This window comes from Cynocephalus volans, chromosome 4 (genome assembly GCF_027409185.1).
Source record: "Cynocephalus volans isolate mCynVol1 chromosome 4, mCynVol1.pri, whole genome shotgun sequence".
NCBI lineage: Eukaryota > Metazoa > Chordata > Mammalia > Dermoptera > Cynocephalidae > Cynocephalus > Cynocephalus volans.
Window position 1 is genome coordinate 132,824,040 of NC_084463.1, and position 18,577 is coordinate 132,842,616.

General features: G+C 50.6%; 1 protein-coding gene across 2 annotated transcripts in view; it reads right to left on the reverse strand.

Annotated features, from left to right (window-relative positions):
- Window positions 1–18,577, reverse strand: part of ABTB2 (ankyrin repeat and BTB domain containing 2) — a 163,131-nt gene that overhangs the window by 12,722 nt on the left and 131,832 nt on the right. For both annotated transcript variants that reach the window (XM_063094258.1, XM_063094256.1), the window contains 4 exons: window positions 6,618–6,770; window positions 5,082–5,247; window positions 1,978–2,067; window positions 1,315–1,416 (listed from right to left, as the gene is read on the reverse strand). In XM_063094258.1, the coding sequence (XP_062950328.1) occupies window positions 1,315–1,416; window positions 1,978–2,067; window positions 5,082–5,247; window positions 6,618–6,770 (511 nt within the window). The remainder of the gene's footprint in view (window positions 1–1,314; window positions 1,417–1,977; window positions 2,068–5,081; window positions 5,248–6,617; window positions 6,771–18,577) is intronic.

An 18,577-nucleotide genomic window follows, 5' to 3' on the forward strand; every position in this document is an offset into this window, starting at 1 on the left:
AGCACTGCTGGGGACTAAATAAAATGCTTAACACACTGTAGGGGCTCAATAACCAGGGGCTTTCAGGATTCTCATCAAGGAGGTTCAGCAGTAGCCCAGGATGGCACGTGGTGGGGCTGGAGCACGGTGTGGTCCAGGATGGCAGATGGCCTCTCCCCACTCTAGCAAGAGCAGGCCTTGCCAGGGGACAGTTGGGGCAGGGTTAACAGATACCACGGAGTTCCAGCTGAGCCGGACCTGGCTTTGCCTTGGGGCAGGGGAGGTGCCTGCATTACTCCAATGGCGACTTTCGGCTCCTGCCTCACCTTTTCTGACCTGCTGTTCTGGAGGGTGCCAAACCCTCTGCAGAGCATGTGCTGGGCAGCAGAGGGAAACCCCACCCACCCCTTAGCTGGACAGCAGGGTGAGGAGTCTGGGGACCAGCCATCTGCTGGAGGCTCATCAGTCACAAACCAGGCATGGCCCCACTGCCTGTGCCAACTCCAAGGCGGAGGCCTGCCCGTCGGGGTGAAACTGGGCACAAGTCCAGGCAAGTCCAGGCCGCGGCACTGCAGACACAGTTTGGGCTGAGGTCGGAATTGCTCGAGTCCTTAGGAGGACAGTAATGGAAAAGCAGGCAGGGTGCGGCAGCCAGCCGGGGAACAAACATTTACTAAGTCCCCCATAGCAGCGCTGACACGATGAATCAGTCAGATACAATCCCTGTCCTCAGAGGACTTGAAATAGTGTGATAAGAAATTCCAGGAAGGGGTGCTGCACAATCCTGCGGACCCTGGTGCTCCTGCTGGCATGGGAAGCTGCTCTGCCCACAGCTTCCACTTCTAGATCCACCCCTGCCCCTCACACCGGCCACGGCTGCCTGGCCAGGTGGGCACAATGTGACTTGGCTCTACAGATGAGCTGTGCCAATCTGAGTCTGCTCTCAGGGACTAAGCCTGTTCACGGGATGGGGCAGGACTGGAAGGACGCCATGCCACAGAATTCATGAGGGAGAAGAAACAGCAAAGGTCGGGCAGATATGGCTGGAGGTGAGGACGTGGGCAGATGCGTGCAGCACACCTGCGAGTTGCCGAGAGAGAGAGACATGCTGGGAGGGCCCGATGGGACCTATGTACTGCTTGGACCTGGGTCTTGTCTCCTGAAATGCCACACATATCCACACACTAACCCCTTTCCTTGAGGCAAATCTGATGTGTCTCTGCCCTGTTGCTCTGGTGAGCCCGGCCTTGTGCAGTGCCTCTGGCATCTCTGACTTGAGGTAGCTGCTCACTGACGCAAAGCTGGGGACACGCTGTGCACCCGGCAGGAGCTCACCTGGACCACAGAAATGTGTCCGTGCAGCACAGCAAACGTCAGCGAGGTCCAGTGCCGACTGTCAGGGTGGATGGAGGGGTGCCTGGGAGAGTTGCTTGGAACCTGGAAAACACCCCAAATGACAGTGTTTCCCAGGCAAGTGACATTCCTGGGCAGGTGATACAAGCACCTCATCTCAGAGGGTACCCTACAGGGAGGGTGAACAGGAGTCAGCTCAAGTGCATTCTACATTTGACTGCCTGAAGCCCTGTGTGGACGAGGCTCAAAATGACATTCAATCAGTGATGTCTACACTGGGTAAAAGTCGGCAGAGGGGGAGCACTTTATGCCTCAGAGGGAGGCAGAGCTAGAAGTGTTTAGGGATGGTAGGGATGGCTGAGGATTAGGTTGGTTAAAGGGGAAAGATGCTATAGAATCAGAATTGTGGCCATTCTCTCCCCTCAAATCTCCACTCAACTGCTTCCTTAGCTCACTCCCTCTCGGACAGAAAACCTAAATCTTGAGGATAATCCTTTCCTGTGATCTCTGTGCATCTGCTATTTCTAGGCCTCTGAGAAACATCTACCCGTGTCCCAAACGTTGTGTCCAGTACGGCTGACAGAGACCTTGGGGTGGTCTCCTGCTGGGTTAGGGCCCGGGTGCAGCTCTCTGGGGCTTACTCACCTGGATGTCCAAGTTTGCCCCAGCATCAATCAGCATCTGGACCATCGCTTCATCCCCAGCAGCACAGGCATACATCAGTGGCGTCATACCCTGTGTGAGTCAAGGGCAGATGCTTAAGTGTCTGCAAAGAGAACACAACACTGCACATCTCACAGGCCTCTGCCCTCAAAACCACAGATCTGGGCCTCCTGCTAGACCCAGCCACTCATCCTGAGCTTTCCTGAGCCTTGTGCTTCCTAGGCCCCCTGGACAGGTGACACTGGAAGGGTGTGTAGGAGCATTAGCACAAGTGCTGCAGGACACCTGAGGGCTGAAGCATGGGCCCTGCAGCAGACTTGGGTGCAAAGGCAACCTCTGCCACAGGGAGCTGTTGCCTTCATAAAAGTTACTTTCCTGCTCTGTGCCTCAGTTTCTTCATCTTTAAACTGGGAACTACAGTCTCTATCTCACAGGGATGTTGTAAAGAGTGTGGGTTACTATGAAGGTACTTCAAAAAGTTTATGAAAAGATTCGTGTTGTCTTTCAATTCTATTTTTCCACGAACTCTTTGAAGCAGCCTTGTAGGCATGAAGTGCTTAGTATAGAATAAGCTTACCTTGATTAAGATCTAACTAATCGCAATAACAACACTACTATCACTGCTACTAGGTTACACTGCCTGGTACCAACCCATCCCAGGTCCTGTGCATGGACACCACTGTGTTAAGCGATTTACATGCAGTATCTCATTTAATCCCGTAATATTCCTATCAGGGAGGTTCTGTTATTATGCCCGTCTTGCAGATGAGGCGCAGAGGAGGGAAATTAACTACCCATGGTCACAGACTGGAACGCAGGTCTAGTGAGCTGTGAAGCTTTGAGGCGTCTCACGAGAGGGTCAAGAAGTGTTTGATTTAACATCTCATGCTACTAGCAGTTCGGAGCTTTTCTGAAAGCGGGGTCCCCATTCCTCCCTAAGTTTAGGTGGGCTGTTAACGGGGCTGCCTCCATGTCTGGGATTCTTCCTCTGTGGCCAGCAATAGTGAAGGCAGCGGTGGAAAGTGTCTCTTCCACAGCCGGGTCTCCGCAAGCATTTGTCTGGCGCCTCCCGATGTTATTTATTAGGTTATTTGTGTGTAGACAAGATCTCCTCACCTCATAAATCCTTGCCTAGTGCCCAGAGATAAAGAAATGGCCTGAGATTAATCATGGGGTGAGGACTGTTTATCCACAGATCATTCTATAAATACCAGGGTTTAGGCAACAAACAGGACAGAGCATTTAGAGAAAAGCCAACTGCAACAGAATGGAAATCTGGCTTTGTTTCATCGCCCTCTGCATGTACTTGACTTTCTTCTCCACACATCTGTATGTAATTGGGGGTTTCAACCAGGCTATGAGCCCCGTGAGGAGAAAACTACTCCAGGCATATAAAGAGCCTAAATAAAAAGAGGCTGATTAACAGATTCCAGGGATCATTGTCATCATTATTGACAACAATATAACAAGAATCATCACATTGATATCAAAACCAGAACGAGCATTTATCAAGCATTTACTAAATGTGCTAGCTGCAGAGTTCTCACAGTAACCCCACGTGGCAGGCTCCCCATCTCCGAGGTGAGGGAACTGAGGCTTCTCCGGAGGTGCAGTAACTTGTCCAAGATGCCATGGCGGCTGTGATGTGGCAGACTAAATCCTAGCTCTGTCTCAGCCTAAGGTCGGTGGCTTCAACACTGCATTGCTGAGGAGGAAGACAACTCCACCGGGACGAAATCTGCAAAGCCCCGGAAGCTGCATCCATGGAGAGGCCTCTGCGAGATCCCACCCCCAGCCTGTCACACACTGCCCTGTGGTCTCCCCAGACCCCTCATCTCAACATATGTCCCCACACCTTCACCGCCAGGCCTGGAAGGCTGTCCTGACTCCTCCACTCAATCCCAACCTTGTCCCCCCCGAGGCTTAGTCAAGCCCCTCCAGCTGGAAGCCTTCCCTGGCTGCTCCTGCCCCACCTTCCAAGGTCCACCCTGGCCTCATGGTTCCCTTGACACTTCATCACACTCCGTGTCGCACTGTCATCTCCTCTAAGAGCACTGCTTTACCCCGCCACTGTCATTTAACTTTCCCCATGCATCTGTGTGGTCTTCCAAGCCACGCGTGCCATTACATACATAGCAAGTGCTCATGGAACAGTGTCAAGTAACCAAAATGGGTATTCCATAGTGGTTAAGAGCCGGGAGTCAGATTGCTTGGATTCTTCTAATCTCAGCTCTGTTCCTTTCTAGTTGTGTGACCTTAGGTAAAACAGCCTGTCTATACCTCAGTTTCCTCATCTATAAAATGGGGGCTGGCTGGTTGGCTCAGCTGGTTAGAGCACTACCTTGTAACACCAAGGTCAAGGGTTTGGTTCCCCATACTGGCCAGCTGCCAAAAACAAAAACGAACAAAAAACCTCATGTATAAAATGGGGAAAATAATAGTACTGCATCACAGGGCTGCTGTCAAGATCAAGTGAGTTCATCCATGGGAAGCACTGGGAATGATGCCTGCAGCACAGTAAACACTATGGAAATGTTAGCTGTTCACAGGAAAAATAAAACAAACACAAAAACTCAAGTTAAAGTCTATCTGAACTTGTAAATCACCTCCGACATCTCCTAGGCTTTTTCCTGCTTCATTTTACTCCTTAGTTCACTAACATACTCTATTTTCCACGTGCTTCTGTTTCTTATTATCTGTCTCCTCCACTGGAATGTTAACTCCACGAAGGCAAGGGCTCCTACGGGCCTGGCACATTGTCGGGCACAATACGCTCTAATACACACATTCGTGATTATTATCCACAGCTTGATGCCAAGCTGACACCTCTGGACTCTTTCCCAGCCTTCCAGCCATGGAAGCAGAATCCACATTAGAAAGGTTTTCCAAGGGTCCTAGAAGTCTCCACGCTGACATGCACTTGAACAGGCAGGGCACGATTCAGGAGGCAGTCCACCACTCTCTCAGAAGCACACAGCTGAGCAAGTCTCAGGGTTAGGGCAGAAGGGATGGTGCCACCAACTCTAGCAAATGGGAATTCCCGATTCTTGTCCCTGAGCCAGCCTAGTGGAGCTCTGAGAACATACCTGGTCGTCCATGGTGTTTACCCCGTCCGGCCCCAGGGCCTCGATGGCCTGGTTGATGAGATCTGTCCTCCCACAGTTGAGCATGCGGAAACCCAGATCCTGGTTGAACTTTTCAGTAGCTGCCCGGGCATCCAACCTCCGGAAGGAACTGAAACAGCATTCAGGCCTGCCCAGGAGAGACCCAGAGGTATGTGACTGTGTGTGGACTCTTTCTGCTAGGACACTACCTGTCAATCACATGTGACACAGCTGGGCCAGGCTGACGTGTGGAGTGAGGATGGGTGAGAGAAGGACTGGGATGATGGTCATTTCTGCAGTGATTGGCCTCACATGTTCTGTGACATGAAGAGAACATACTTCTGCTTTTGTATAAACATGTTTAAGAAGTGCTCTGAGCCCTTGAGAGCTGTCAACTGTCAAGAAACAAACTAAAACAACCCATCCAGAGACTGCCCTGAGGAGGAAGCAGCTGGATCCTGCTCGTGCCACAGCGCTTGGCTGTATACTTTTTACATGGAGCAGGCTGTGCCTCAGCCTATAAAATGGCCTTTGTGGCCAAGTTCCAGGTTTTGCCTCTACATCTCTCTCCTTAGGGCTTCCTGGTGAGGCCCAGAAGGACCAGAGATGGCAGAGAGTAACTGGCCTAGAGTCCTGTCTGCTATCAACCCAACCTTCCAAGGACAGTCAGAGCTAAACTCTGAGTCTATAGAGGGCACACCACAGATGTCCCATAGGCAGTGTTAGTCTGGAACCATGGTTGGGCCAACATGAGAAAGTTCACATCCTAGCACGAGGTCTGGGCATTCACCATGGAGACAGAGGAGGCCATAAGTAGGTTTTAGGCAGAGGGTCAAAAAAAGATGCATGGCTCTCATAGACTAAAGATGGCCAGAAGGAACCTTCTCCAGAGAACTCCTTCAGGAGACTAGACCAATACAAGACAGGTATTTAGGGAAGGAAGTTAAGAGCACAGGCTTGGGGGCCATATGAACCTGGGTTCAAATGTGGGCAGGGTCACTCTGCTGGCTGAGTATCATCTGTGGGCAAGCCACTATCCCTCCCTGATCCTTAGTTTCTTCATCTGTAAGATGGGCCTGGTAGCCCCTTCTTCTCCAAAGTTGTCATGAGGACTAAGATAACGCACATAAAAAGAAAGGGCTCAGCACAGGGCCTGCACCCAGGAAGTGCTCAAGAAAATGGGGGCAGTTATAGGAACAGAGGAAAGAGAAGGCCCACTTCCGCCCCCTCCCCCAAATATCCCAAGGAGTCAGACTGTGTGAGCCCTCCTGCCCAAATCCAAATGTGCGTCTGCCTCTGTGTTTCAGACAAGTGGTTGCAGAAGATGCACCTACAGAGCAGCAGCGTTGGTGCAGAACAGATCTGTTCCAGTCCTCAGGCTCGGCATGTGCAGGCCTTAGAGCAGCTCGAGGGCACTGCAGCCCCTGCTCTCTGACCCCTCCCAGCCACCAGGAGAAGGGAGCACTGGGGAGTCACTGGGGGCTGGACATGGGCCCTCCTTGCCCCCCAGTTCCATACTTGAGCTGCCGGGGCTCGCAGTCCAGGCCAGGTAGCAGCAGCCGGGCTGCCTGCCGGATGTCGCCACTGTCCACAGTAAGGCTGCGGCGGTGCTCCGCGTAGGTGATGGCCACGCGCATCCACTCCATCAGGGGGGGCAGCAGCATGAAGGGCCTGCAAGGCAGCAGAGAGAGGGTCAGGCTCAGGTGGGGTGCTCACTGAGGAGCAGAAGGGGACCCCCCTTTAGCACACACACTCTCAGAGGACGGCCACTGAGGCTACTCGCCTTGTGGAGGGGGCCTGATCCTTCTGTTCACAGAGACCCTCATGGCCCCCCATCCCACAGAATCCTAGTTACAGGGCAGAAGGAATTCTTGTCATAGGCCATCAGTAGGACCTGAGGGCCCTTAGGTGGTTATGAAAGAAGGGGTTCACCAGTGTATGGAATTGGGGACTCCTGCCCCCTCCAAAGAATTCAGACCGGGTCTCTGGCTCCCCCTTTCTGCAGAGGCAGAGACTGCCTGCTGGGTAGTGGGGTGCACAGCCGAGTCTGACAGACCCAGCTCCACACCCAGCTCGCCACAGCAGCTGTGCTGTCTCCTCTTTACCACAGACGAACACAACCCTGAGCTTGTTTTCTTCATCTGTGACACAGGGAGCACCTACTCTCAAGACTGTTGTCGAGCTAAATGAGATGACGCATTTCATGCTATGGTGTGTCGTTGATGGTCATTCCTTCCTCAGCAGGAGCCTGGCTGAAGGGGCCCTACGTCGCTTCCTGGGCCAGGCCACGGATGCCCCCAGCTTGGTGCTCAGAGAGGAGTGGCAGCCCTGAATCCTATGGGTAGGAACCGTCCCAGGGGACTTGTGTGACATGGAGAACCCACATGGAAGCAGGGAGAGGCCGTCCAGGAAGGTCTCAGAGTTGCCACCTCTGGGGGTGGCTTTCACAAGCCACTCTGTGTCACAAGGGGGTGCCACTCCCACAGGAGATGCTGAGTGCCCCCAGGCATTACACGGCCACTCAGGCCTGCCCCGTGCCCCAGCCAGGCCTTTCTACTCCCACCCGGCTCTTTGCTTCAGCCAGAGAGGTGGGGTCCACTCACTACTGAGGGAAGGCTTCCTCTTGTCCTCTGCCAGTTCTGGCAAGTGTCCCACGGCTAGGGCCCCCTCAGGAGACCACTTCACAGCCCACCAGATCTCACAGCGCCCCCTCCTCACCACCCTAACCCCCACCAGCCAGTCTTTGGCTTCATGACTCAACGGACACCCAGCCTGCTCTGCCCAGAATGGATGGAGCTCATCCCACCCCACGGGTCAGGGTGGAAGGCAGCCCTGGAACCCCGCCCGTCACAGCCGTTCTCTCTGATGGCTGCCCAAGAGCTGGCCTCCCAGCTCCCCCTGTGTTCCCAGCCCTTCCTGATGCCTGTCACCCTATGTCCTTCTTTTTATACTAAGCCAGGGAGCGGGCACCAGGCCAGCGGCAGGCAGCCAGGCGCCCGTACATAGCCACTCCCTCTGATACTCTGGGCCTGTGCTGTCACTGCTGTCCTTCCCCTTGACACGCAGCTAAGTGCTGTACTCCCACCAGGAACGAGACGTCCCTTCTCTCTCCTCCACTTCTAAGTAAACCAACTGCAGGGAATCAACTGGAGACCGACCTTGGGTCACTCATCTCAGATCTCTGAAAGCTGAGGTCATCTTCAGAGTTTTAAGTTTCTCTCCTTTTGTGCAAAAGATGCTTTTATTTTAAAAAAGACAAACAAAATTATCAGATGTAATCATGAAGGCAGTTCATTTGGGAAGTCATTCTGCTGTTCTATTCCATCATTTCAGACTCAAACTCTGGGTTTGAGTCACTGAGCTGGTCCACTGAGTGCACTAGTTGGTGTGAGGAGGAGGGCCAGAGGCTGCAAAGCGTCGCTTGCCCTGGCTTTCGACGACGCCCAGAGCCTCAACCCATCTATCTCCAGCCCTGGCTCACACCTGCCACCCCGACACACTGGGCCACCAGTGTGCATGGTTTTCAAGCCCACTCAGTCCACTATGTCCACTCCTATCTCCTCATGAGAATAAACAGCTCCCACCTCTGCCTGTTCAGATTCTATGTATCCTTCAAGTTCCAATGCCACCTCTTTCGAGAAGCCTTCCCAGATTCCCTCTCTCCAAAAAATTAAAAACAAAAACAAACAAAACTCTCTTCCTGCTCTAAGATCCCTTAGAACTCTTTCTTCCAGCAATAAATGTCTCTTCTTCCTGACTAGACTATTCCTTCTAAGGGCAGGAATGATGCCTTCCTCACCTCTGTATTCTCCAAAACAGGCCCAGCATAGGGTCTAGGCATAATAAGTCCTCACTAAACATTTGCTGAACGACTAAAATATGAACGAGCATCACTAACTTAGTATAATGCGCTCAGGTTTTCAGTCAGGGACTAAGTCATGCTTCTGTTCAGAAAAGACTAGCGTATAATTTTCAAGAATTAGAGTGGGAAGTCAGAATTCTGTGGGTGAGTGGGGGGACTTCTGTAGTCTAGGAAGGAACAACAATCCATTAATGAATCATTCCTCTATTACAAGATCTCTCTTGATTATAAATGCCCAGTTGAATCCTCCCAAAAAATATTTTTTAATTTTATAATTCTTAAATTAGAAGGCTGGAAAGCAGGCTTAGTGACACACTTCTATGTATCAGTCGTTCTGATCCCAGGAGAAGGCTATATTTAAATCGTCAGCATTGCAGACTGAAGTGTAAACAAAAACATAATTTGCGGATTTGCTGGCCATTCTTCCCTATTGTGGCCAACAGCCTAGACAAAGCGCCAAGTGTGGCTACTAAACCTCTAAGTGTGCATCTCCCAGCTGCGTTAGGGGAGATCCAAGAGGGAGTTCAGGAAATTGTGAAGTCTAATCAGATAGTGCCTTGAGTCATTCCCACGCTTCCTAAAACAACACAGCATGTGAGAAAATGCAGAATTGAGAACCGGGGATTGGCTCATTCAGCCTAAACTTTACCATCTTGGTTGAAGACGTGGAAAGATGAAAATTACATTTCCCAGGCTCCTTTGCAGCTGGGGTTCTCGACGCAGATTAGGTTTAGGTTTCACCATTAAGAGGAAGTTCCGTGAGATCTATAAGTGAATGTGAGGCAGAGGCCACCTTTGTGTCTCCCTTGTCTGTTTCTGCTTGAAAACCTGGTCATGAAAACATGGTCTTTTTTTTTCCCCCTACAGAACATTCCAGTGTCCAATTTCCACGTTCCTGGTGCTTCACAGGCAGCAGTAGTTGGGGGTGAAATCAACAGCAAATACTTCTTAATTCTGGCTTCAACCCTAATTGCAGCTCCAAGGGTGTGTGTTCAAACTCACGGCTCCGGGGCTGTCTCAGAGGGAGCAGCTCCCGGCTGGACAAGGTCTGCACTGGCCTTGGACTCACTCCTGGAGGCTCCACCTAGAACCTGCTCCTTGAGCCCTCCCAATGATTCTGTTAGTGCCTAATTCCCTACATTAAATCGTTTCTACTGGAAATACCTAGAACGTTTTCTGTTTCCTGAATTGAAGACCGATTAATATTCTCAACACACAGAAATCTAGATTATCCTCCTGCCTCTGGCATGGTGGCTGGTGCCCATCTGTCTACAAACAAGGCTGTGCCAGCCCCAAACTGACCTCTTCAAGCCTTTCTCCCTGGTCTACCCACCTCTCTGGCCTGTGGTTCATGGGAAGGTAAAATGATAAGCAATTCCTGGACTTTCTCAGTAACATCCCTCCCGTGGGCTGTGGGTTCCAGGCTACTGTTTCCTTTCTGGTAATTTCACCAAGCCCACTGGGCATGCTGAGAAGAGCTGGCTTGCATTACCGTACATTCTGGAAAGTCCCTATCGAAACTCCCATCTGCAGGGGCCGTGGCTGTGTTGTAACTCAAGGAAGAAAGGGCTTGGGGGAACAAGGCTGAGAACAGCTGATGGACGAGTTGTCCTTGAGGTCTCTCTGCTTTGTCCCCTTCCAAAGAAGAAGGCAGCTTCTGCTTCTTGCTTCTCCCTGAGAGTGAGCTTGGCCGCAAGCCTTTCCATGTCAGAGTGAAGATGTCTGCAGTGCCAGAACCAGGAGACTGGGTCAGGGTTAAAGACACCCCCTTTGCTCAGCCCTCCTGCCCTTGGCTGTTCCCCTAGGCTGGGTCTCCTACCTCGGAAGAGCCATTCTCATTTTTAATACTCTTAAAAATGATTGAAGACCTCAAAGAGCCTTTGTTTATGTGTGTTGTTCTATTGATATTAACTGCATCAGAAATAAAAATGGTGAACATGTTAAAGCGCATGAATACACAGGCTCACATCCTGTTAGCATCAGAGTAATGACATCGTCAAGTCACACAGCCTCTGGAAAACTCCCCTGACACTTGGGAGATACTGAGAGAGAAAAGGCAAATAAGACCTCATTATGAAAACCGCCCTGACCCTGTGGATTCCTGGAAAGTCTCTGGCACCCAGGGGTCCCTGGAGCATGTTCGGAGGACTGCTGCCTTAGAAGTTCACAGCAGATCCCTAAGACAACACTGCTCAGGAGATGGCAGGTGGCAGTGTAGGGCTGGGATTCTTCCCCTGGGTGGCGCCTGGGCCAGTGAACGCTACAGTGACATATAGTTTGCAGAGACACTCCTGGCCCAGGGATCTAAGGATCCTAGATCCCCTCCCTGTGGCTTCCTCACTGGGAGAAAGTTCTAATTTCTTTGATACAACTGAACTGGCTCTATAACCTTGGGCAAATCATTACCCTCTTTGGGTCTGTTTTTCTATTAAAGGGGTTGCTTAAGTTAGTGGTTTGTAGACTTTTTTCATTGTGAGAAACCCTTGTTTTTACATCAGACTCCACACGAAAGCAGCTATACCTACTGCACAGCCATTGAGTGCATGGAGAGTGCCTGGGCTGGAATGCAGTGTACGGCCCATGCACTAAATTGTGTGGTTCTGTGCAACGTACCCCACCTCTCCTGGCCTCAGCTGCTCCATCAGCAAAATGGGTATAAATAATAAGACCACCGCACAAGACCACGGGAAACCTGTACGTAACATGCTTAGCACAGCATTTGGAACATGGTATGTTCTCCATAAAGGTTAACTATCATTACCAGCTTAGTATCTGTTGATAGAGAAAATACATAATTGCAAAAAGGCTACAGGAATCCAGTTCTATTTAATGTCTCAGCTTCAGCCTTCTGAAAGTCCAGCCAACTCCCCGCCTGTCCCCCCACAGCAAGTATAAACATGCAACTCTCGCAGAGGCCCTCCAGCAAACTGCCCACCACCCACTCCATCCCAGCTCATAAAACAGAAAACAAATGCGACTACTATGTGGAGTGGGAGCTGGAACTGTTTCTGGCAGCACAGGCTCTCGGTCTTTGCAGTGAAAAAACTCACACAGGGGAAGGGGCAACAGCAATGAACACAGACCCAGAGGCCGCAGGTCATGAACGTGTGTGGTGGGGAGGGAGGGCGGGGAGAGGATGACTTCAAGGGATCTGCAACCCCTGACACACCCCAAGTACTGTTTGCGCCTCAACTAAACTACAATACACACGTAATTGCAAACAAATCTGGTGGCTGCTGTGACGAACGAAGCCACTTAAAAGGGCCATCGATTTTGTGGTAGAACAACTATTATTATAACTATTATCATGTGGGGGCAGTCCATGAAATACACCAATGAAAACGGTCTTTCTACATGAAGAATATGGGAACTCCCTGACCAAGTCCTCTTGCTGCTAGAGGAGGAAACAGAAACCCAGAAAGGCTAAGTGCCTTGTTCAAGCCAGTTCAGCAGCAATAGGGACACCAGACCCAGGTGATGTAACTCAGTTTCTCTTCATCTCTCTTTTTAAATTAATCCTTTAGATGAGCCTGATTGTACCAACCCAAGGGTCTCACAAGGTCCCTCAACAGGACCTGGCCTGCAAAAGCCATTTTTCCCCTCTTAAAAAATGAAGGAGAATAAACTTCTTAAGGCCTTGGTTTTAAGAGGTCCCTGCAGCCTGGAAAAAAAAAAAAAATAAACCCTGTTGTACTCAGCAAGCATATGATTTATTGGGATTACAGTCCTATAAGCGGTGTCTTAACAACATGGAACAGGAAATGCCTCCAATTTCTAGCTCAAAGCAACCTCTGTTCTTCCTTGAGGTGGGCAGGGGCCTCAGAGCGAGAGGCAGGTTGGCAGAGAGGGCACAGGCCTGTAACTGGAGGCCATGAGACCCGAGACCCAGGCATGAGAAAGTCTTCTGCCTCCGTCCCCAACCTGGCACAGTAGCCATAATTTATCACCCAAACTGGATGACTTTTGAGAGGGAAAAGGAGCGCTATTACCAACACTAGGACAACCTGGCATAAACTAGAACTATGTCGGGCAAACTGGAACATACGGTCACCACAGTGTTAGGGCACTTGGCTGAAGAGCCTTTGCCAGGCAGTCCCTCTGCCTGGCCCATGCTGTCCCTCTAGCCAGCAGGAGGTCCCCCCTGCCCACCCTCTGTGAAGCAGCTCTCCATTCTACCCTCCAGCACTGCACCCTCGTGCCCATACAGCACTTACCCAGTTTGGAAGTATTTCTTTTAAATTTCCTTTAATTTTTTGGCAGCTGGCTGGTACAGGGACCAAACCCTGGACCTTGGTGTTATCAGCACCGCTCTCTAACCACCTGAGCTAACCAGCCAGCCTCCAATTTGTAAGTATTTGGCTTGTCTGGGTGGTTTCCTGTCTGCTTTCTCTTCTGGACTATAACTTCTCTGAAGGCAGAGATTGTTTCTCCATCCCTCAAGACAGGAACCCCTGTTAGAAACTCAGTTTTGGAATTTGTAAAAGCGTGGCATGTTTCTTACTCCTGGAAGCAAAGTCCTCACGTGCTAACACGTTTTCAAGGGGTTGGCCTTTACTCTAGGACTGTTCTGGAAGGGCTCCAGAGAGCTCTTGTGAAAGGGGGAACTGATACATCTTTTGTTCCTAGAGGATGGAGTTGGCTTGAGTGTTGACAAGTAGTTCTCTTCAGGAAAAAAGAAAACAATTCCTTATTTTATAAAAAGGTAGCCATTTCACATGAGAATGTTCCAGCTGAGAACAACTTCCTGGCGGGTAAGAGCTGGACAGACTGGGGCTAAGGCAGCTGGTGGGAAGGCAGCTAGGCTGTTGAGAAGGAGCCGTCCTCAGGGATTGAAGAGGCAGACATCTGCAAATGTCCATGTGGCCTTGCCCTTGGTGGAGGGTCACAGTCGTTTATCCTTGGTAATTGGGCCTGACTTCAGGTGGCATCTCATGCAGGTGAGATGGTGTAGATTCCAGTGGAGACAGCACGCAGGCCACCGCCCCTCCGCCCTTTCCCACGCAGGAGGAAGGGCTCTGGGCCCTGCCAGGCCCAGGACATCTGCCCCACTTCTCAGGCCAGAGCTCCCTAGCATGGCTGCTGGAGGGCGGTGGCTGGCCCAGCAGGCCCGGGGCGGAGTGGTGTGAAAGTGGCCTCTTTCCACCTGGCTTGGGTGTGGCTTCCCTGGCCCATGGCCACACCTCACCTACGGAGCTCACAGCTGCTATGTGCGAGAGACCCACTTTCCCTCCCATGCTTGGCTCTGTGGTGACCGACCAGAGACCACAGCTCTTTCACCACGTGGAAGCCAGACAGGCGAGGGCTCCAACCTGCTCAAACACACACACCTCTCCCAAGGGCACCTGCCACCTCCCGTCGGCCTCTGCCAAGAAGGCAGGCTTGGGAGGACCCTGGGGATCACCGCCAGGCTTCATTCACCCTACAGACACCAGCGGGCAAGGAAGGGGTCTTTTGCTTAGGCTCTGGGATAGGTAATGCTGTTCAGATTCAGCTGAATGTAATCATATAGCACCCGCCTTCCCCATCAGACTGCTAGGTGAAGCATTTCCGGAAACTTCTAGGAAGCGGCAGGGGCATAGGGCTCTTGAGGCCTGACAGAGATACACATGTGTAAGGGGGAAATTCTTGACTGGCAATAGTGGCTTTGACCTAAGTTGCTGCTGGGGATGGGGTTACGCAGCAGGGGTGGGGGTGGGGTGGACTCCTGCTTTCTCACCCACATCCCCATTGCATCCTCTGGAAAGACTCTGGCATGGGCTTCTGAGCAGCAAAGCCACATGGCAAGGACTTACTGAGGGCCGACTGTGTGCCAAGTGAGCATGAAGCCATTTTGCATATATTACCTCTGAGGCTTTCAGCCACCCTGCAAAGGAGGTATTTTATTAGTCTGCATTGTACAAACGTGGGAACTGAGGCTTTGAGAGGTTTGGACACAGGACCAAGGTTATGTAGAGCTAGCTAATGCTGATATCTGTCTGGTTCTGGGAAAAAAGTACTCTGGTCTTTCATGATACCAAACTACCAGGCACAAGCGATCCAGGCCCACAGCTGGCAGAGAACTGAGGGAGGCACGAAGGAGTAAAGGATCACCAGGCTCACCGTGGGCCTCTTCAGCATGTGCCAGGCCAGCTCTGGCGCTCACAGCCTCAGCAGGCCCTCGGCTCAGCTCGGGATGGGAGCCCGGGCCCCAAAGCCTCAGGGGGTACACCCCAGACCCTTTAAGAGCCTTTCCCCCACAAATCTGCAAATATTAAAGCAGCAGAGGGGACAAGCCACAGACAGCTATCCGAGGTGGTTGGTGTGGCAGGAGAGAAATGGGGAGAGCTGCCGGGTGACCAAGCAAGAGCAAGCCAGAAAGCAGCCAGCCTGCCCCCAGCCCCAGGTCTGAGAGTCTCCGGCTCAGCCGGGAAAGCTGCCTTCTCTCAGCAAGCAACATGGATTCCCTTCGGAGTTGGGAGTTCCCTGCACCGAGGCCTCCTCTCGGAAGACAGAGGGGATTGTTGCTGCCCGTGTTACATAAACACTCCGAATGAATAAGTCCCCAGCCCAGCAGTTCCCAGGTGGGTCCAACAATGAAACAGGAAGTCCTATGCAATGGGCAGCCCTGGGGGCACTTGTCAGAGCCCGGCCAGGATCCTGTCTGTCCTGTCTCCCTCCCCTGTTATCTGGCACTGGCACTTCCTTTGTCTGCACCGGATCCCTGGCTCATTCCCTCTCAGGTGCTGGGCAGATGCCCGCCCTCAGGCTGGCCACCCACAGCCAGCGAACTCGGATCTTCAGGAAAAGAGGCCCCAAGTCGCTCTGGGTAGAGGAGGTGCTGACCGGGAGACCCGGCTCCTGGGAGAGGAAGGGATTGTGCACTCTAGACAGCGTGAATTAACTGCATTATTATATCAAATCTCCTTGCCTGAGCTCAGATCTGCCTCTTTCTGGCTGTGGGCCTGGGCATGCCTGCGACCCTCTCAAGGCCTTAGTCTGCTTGTCTGTAAATGGGAGTGGTCATGGCTTCCGCCAAGAGCTACTGTGAAGATCTGTTAGAGAGCTGTGTATTTAAAGTGCTTTATACACTGCAGCACTCAGCAATGGCAGCCCATCGAGTGCAAGCACGATGGCTAAACTAGCAAGAGAGAAGCTAGGAACGTGGGTACAATACCAACGTTAGAGTGACTGACACTCAGTCTGCTTGTTCTTTGATCAATGGGTAAATGCAATCCAGTTTGTAGAGTTCTTTGAAATCCCTGGGTGGTGGGTTGTGATAAAACTAAAGTTTGTAGATGTTTCTTTCCAAAATGGTCCTCATTTAATAAGTCCTTTGTGACAGTCTACTTCATCTTCCTTGTCATTTGATGGGTTCCCAAGATGGAATTAAGGGCAGGGACTGAATAAGGAGGGGTATATGAGAGGGAGAGAAAATAGCATTTTGAGTAAACATGATTTTAAAATTCACCCATGTTTTTGGATTATTTGTGCATTAAACACGACATAGTCATTTCAGTCCTTCGATAGGTTTATGATAACAGTAATTATAGTGGTGACCGCAGCTACCATGTATAAACACCTTGTTCTGTGCCAAGTCCTTTACATGTAATTACCTCACTTGATGCCCACGAAAAACTCTGGAAGTAGGTCAAGTCATTTTCCATTTCAAGCTAGGGAAACTGATGCTTGGGAAATTAAATAACTTGTTCAAAGTCACAGCTAGTAAATGGCAGAGCAGGTACCCACCCCATGTTATGGCCTTTCTAACTCCAAAGAACCCAACCATTAGGCCCTACTCCTATTTCATTAACTCACCAAAATATTAAACTACCTGTTACATACCAGGGACTGTTCTGTGTCTTCAGGACACAGCAGGACCAAGACAGGTCCATGGTATTTACATTCTAGAGGGTCTGGGAGGGGACACAGAAGTAAGTAAACACATACATGAGCAAGGAAACTGCAGAGAGAGGAAGGAGACAAAAGGAGGGGAAGGCGATGGAGAATGGCTGGGGGAGTGAGGGCAGCTCCCACATGCACCGTGCACTGCAAACCAGCCACTTCAGAGGTTACGGAACACGCCAGTCTGGGGAATACGTGCAAACAAGTACTTAATTCACCCAATAGCTATTCTTATTTCACTTACTTCCATTTTGGGTAAACAGATGGAAATTTAATGCACAAAAAGGGGGAGAGGGAAAGAGAGAAAAGAGCTTAACATTGCAAATCTTCTTGAAATGGTATTTAAGGGAACCACAAGTCAGTAGCATAAAGCCACCACTGCCATCATCTCTATTATTTGATAAGAAAACACTTTCGCAAGCTGAGCAAAAGATTAACGAGCCCATTTCTTTTGACTGAACACACAGCCTATCTGTGGGTGCCTCTTATTTATGTAAAGTGCTCATTTGAAGGAAACATTCCCCCCACCCCCTGCATCTGGAATGGAACAAAGAGGCGCCTGGATGTGGTACCTCGCTCACATGGGGGCAGTTCCCCAGAACCTGGAGAGCCACCCTAGGAAGTCAGCACTGCCCGGATCTCCACTTTATGCAGGAGGAAACTGAGGCTCAGAGAAGTAATGTGACTTGCTTAGATCACTGACCCAGAGGAGAAGGGACTGAATTTGACCCTCATACCACAGCACCTCTGTTGATGCACTTCTCTAATGGGAAACTCCTGACCTAGAGCTTGACCTTGAAGCATTTGCCTGATAAACAACACTCAGTGATGACCAAAAAAAATCCACCTAATTTTTGTGTTCTAAATGATAGATCCATTTCTGTTATGAAATCCGTGCTTTGAAACAAAAATGTCTTGTGATTTTTGCCCACGCCACCCACCTGTCCCAACCTTCTGTGGCTGTTCTTTAAGGTTCAATTAAAAATCTGCTCTGACACCATCCCCCAATTACTCCCCTTCTCAGAACTCCCCTTGAATGTGGAGATGATGAAGTGATGATGATAACTGATACTTCCTGTGTGCTGGGCACTATTCCAAGTGCTTTACGTGTATTAACTCAATTGATTCCCACAATACCGCTATGAGGTCGGCATTACTATTCCCCTGCTCAGAACAGCCTGGTGCGCAGAGGCTAAACGACATGCCCGAGACCACCCAGCTTGCAAGTGGCAGGGCTGGGATTCGAATCCAGGCAGGCTCCAGAGCCTGAGGGCTGATCTGGCATGTTATCATGCAACCGAGCTTCCCCTCATGCCGTCTGGTGGTGCTGGCTCACTTTTTACTTCTGTCTCGTTTATGTCCTCCTCACTAGGGTGGTGATTCAATCACATAAGCCATTCTTTATAATTCTCTTATGTTCCTTCTCCACTGATCATCAGAAGTACAGGGAGAAGTATGACTTAATCAGAAAAGCACTTAAGATGGTGTTTGTCTCAATGTGTGCTCTATAATGCTAGCTATAATTCCTAGTAGTGGTAGTACTTGCAGTAGTAGGAGAAATAACATTAGTAGCTGTATTATTATTACTACTTGTAGTGTTAATGGTTATACTAGTAGTAATAGTAATTGTGTTAGCAGTAGCGGGTGTTACTGACCCACATATCACTTGAGAACCACATTTTGAGAAATGGCATGCTATATCAATGAAGAAAGCCTATTCTTGGATGTTGAACAT